Source organism: Buceros rhinoceros, unplaced genomic scaffold, assembly GCF_000710305.1.
Source record: "Buceros rhinoceros silvestris isolate BGI_N320 unplaced genomic scaffold, ASM71030v1 scaffold33088, whole genome shotgun sequence".
Lineage (NCBI taxonomy): Eukaryota > Metazoa > Chordata > Aves > Bucerotiformes > Bucerotidae > Buceros > Buceros rhinoceros.
Window position 1 is genome coordinate 1 of NW_010429141.1, and position 1,743 is coordinate 1,743.

Here is a 1,743-nt window from a genome sequence, read left to right on the forward strand (position 1 = left end):
ACCAAGTGACTTTGCTTGATGTGCTCGTGTTGCAGACAAAAAAGGGGGTGAAGAGGAAAGCAGACACCACGACGCCCACCACCATCGACCCCATCCATGAATCGTCGTCGCTGCCCGCCGAGCCCAAGTCCACCAAACTGGGCCCGCGCCGGGAGAGCAGCCGCCCGGTGAAGCCCCCCAAGAAGGACGTTCCTGACTCCCAACAGCACACGGTGGAGAAGAGCAGCAAGATCTCAGAGCAGCTCAAGTACTGCGGGGGCATCATCAAGGAGATGTTCGCCAAGAAGCATGCGGCCTACGCCTGGCCCTTCTACAAGCCGGTGGACGTGGAGGCGCTGGGGCTGCACGATTACTGCGACATCATCAAACACCCCATGGACCTGAGCACCATCAAGGTGAGCCCGGAGCTCCGGGGCCAGAAGAGACTCCCTCGGGGATGGGAGACGGAGGGTTTGGGTCCATTCAGACTCTTCTCAGCTTGGTACTGTGACATCAGGGAAAACCGAGCGAGCTGGCGCCTTCCCGAAGGCTCTTGGGGTTTGACAGAATGTTCCCGTTGCGGGGCGATGGTTTGTTCCGCCCAGGAGGTGGCCCCTGAGAGCAGAAATTTGAGTTAAAACCCCCCAATTCTGGTTGGTTTTTAAATAAAGCCCCGTTTTTCTGCCGCTGGCTGACCTGGATCGGCCCCGGCTGCTCCGTCTGCTCTAAACCCGCTGCGTTCCAAACAGCCAAGTCGTCCACGCAGCCCCAAAACCTGCGATTCGTGATGTAAAACTCAACCTTGTAGAGAAGAACCGTGAATTCGTTATTTGGAGTCTTCAGTTTTTGGGGTATCGAGCGTTAATCCGTGGTTTAGAATCGGAACTTCAGCTCCGAGCTCCAGTTCCTGATCTACGAGTCTGGAACGTTTCCGGTTCCAAACGTTAATTCCTGATTTACAAGTTTTTAACATTTTAGTTTCCAACTTTAAATCCCGATTTAGAAGTCTTTAACATTCCAGTTTCCGAACATGAATTCCCGGTTTACCAGCCTGGACCATTTCAGCTCCGGGACAAGCTCCCGGCTTCCCCCAGCTCTGCCTCCCGCTCTGCCCAGTGTGCCCCGTGGTTTGAACCGGGAGGTGTTTTCTCTCCTGCCGACGAGGGTCACGGCTTCGCCTTCGTCCCGGCCCCGCGGGGTGTTGGTGGGCCAGTGCTGGGCGATGCCTGATGACATTCTTGATGTCCTCCAGCAACAAGCGCTGGGTCTTGTGCATTGGTTCCTCTTGTGGCCCGGCTGCCCCGATCAGTCCTCCCAGCTCCACGCAGGTGTGGGCCAGGAGGAGCAGGCGGTGGCCGCGGGGCAGGTCCGTGTCCTGCTGGCCTGGAGGTTCATGCCCTGGAGACACCAGCTGGGTTCCTGGAGGAGGGGGAGGATGGTTGAAGGCAGGTGAGATGGTTGAATCGTGTCCCCTGCATCAGCCGGGCCATCTCCTTCCGCTGTGGGGGCAAGGACATCCCGGTGGCCTCTGTCCCCCTGACCAGGTGACGCCGTTAAGACAACTCTGGAGATGTTCCTTCCGGAGGAATGATCTGAGCGGAGCTCACTGTGTGCCACCATCTTGGGTGCACATTTGGCCCTTCTTGGCCGAGTTCAGGCAGAGCCGGGGTCATACTCCCGACCTTCAGTGCCGCTCTGCAACCCAGCAGCCCCGCCTGCTCCTCCCGACCAACCATGCCACAGCAAGAAGTGGCTTTGTGGGCA

The 1,743-nt window shown here is 58.1% G+C and overlaps 1 protein-coding gene across 1 annotated transcript in view; it reads left to right on the top strand.

The window, feature by feature from the left end:
• Nucleotides 1-39: 39 nt before the first annotated feature.
• LOC104499082 (bromodomain-containing protein 4-like) overlaps nt 40-1,743 on the top strand; it is a gene marked incomplete at its 3' end in the record, with an annotated part of 8,203 nt that continues 6,499 nt past the window's right edge. Inside the window, exon 1 of the mRNA XM_010142543.1 lies at nt 40-395. Within this exon, the coding sequence (XP_010140845.1) occupies nt 273-395 (123 nt within the window). The remainder of the gene's footprint in view (nt 396-1,743) is intronic.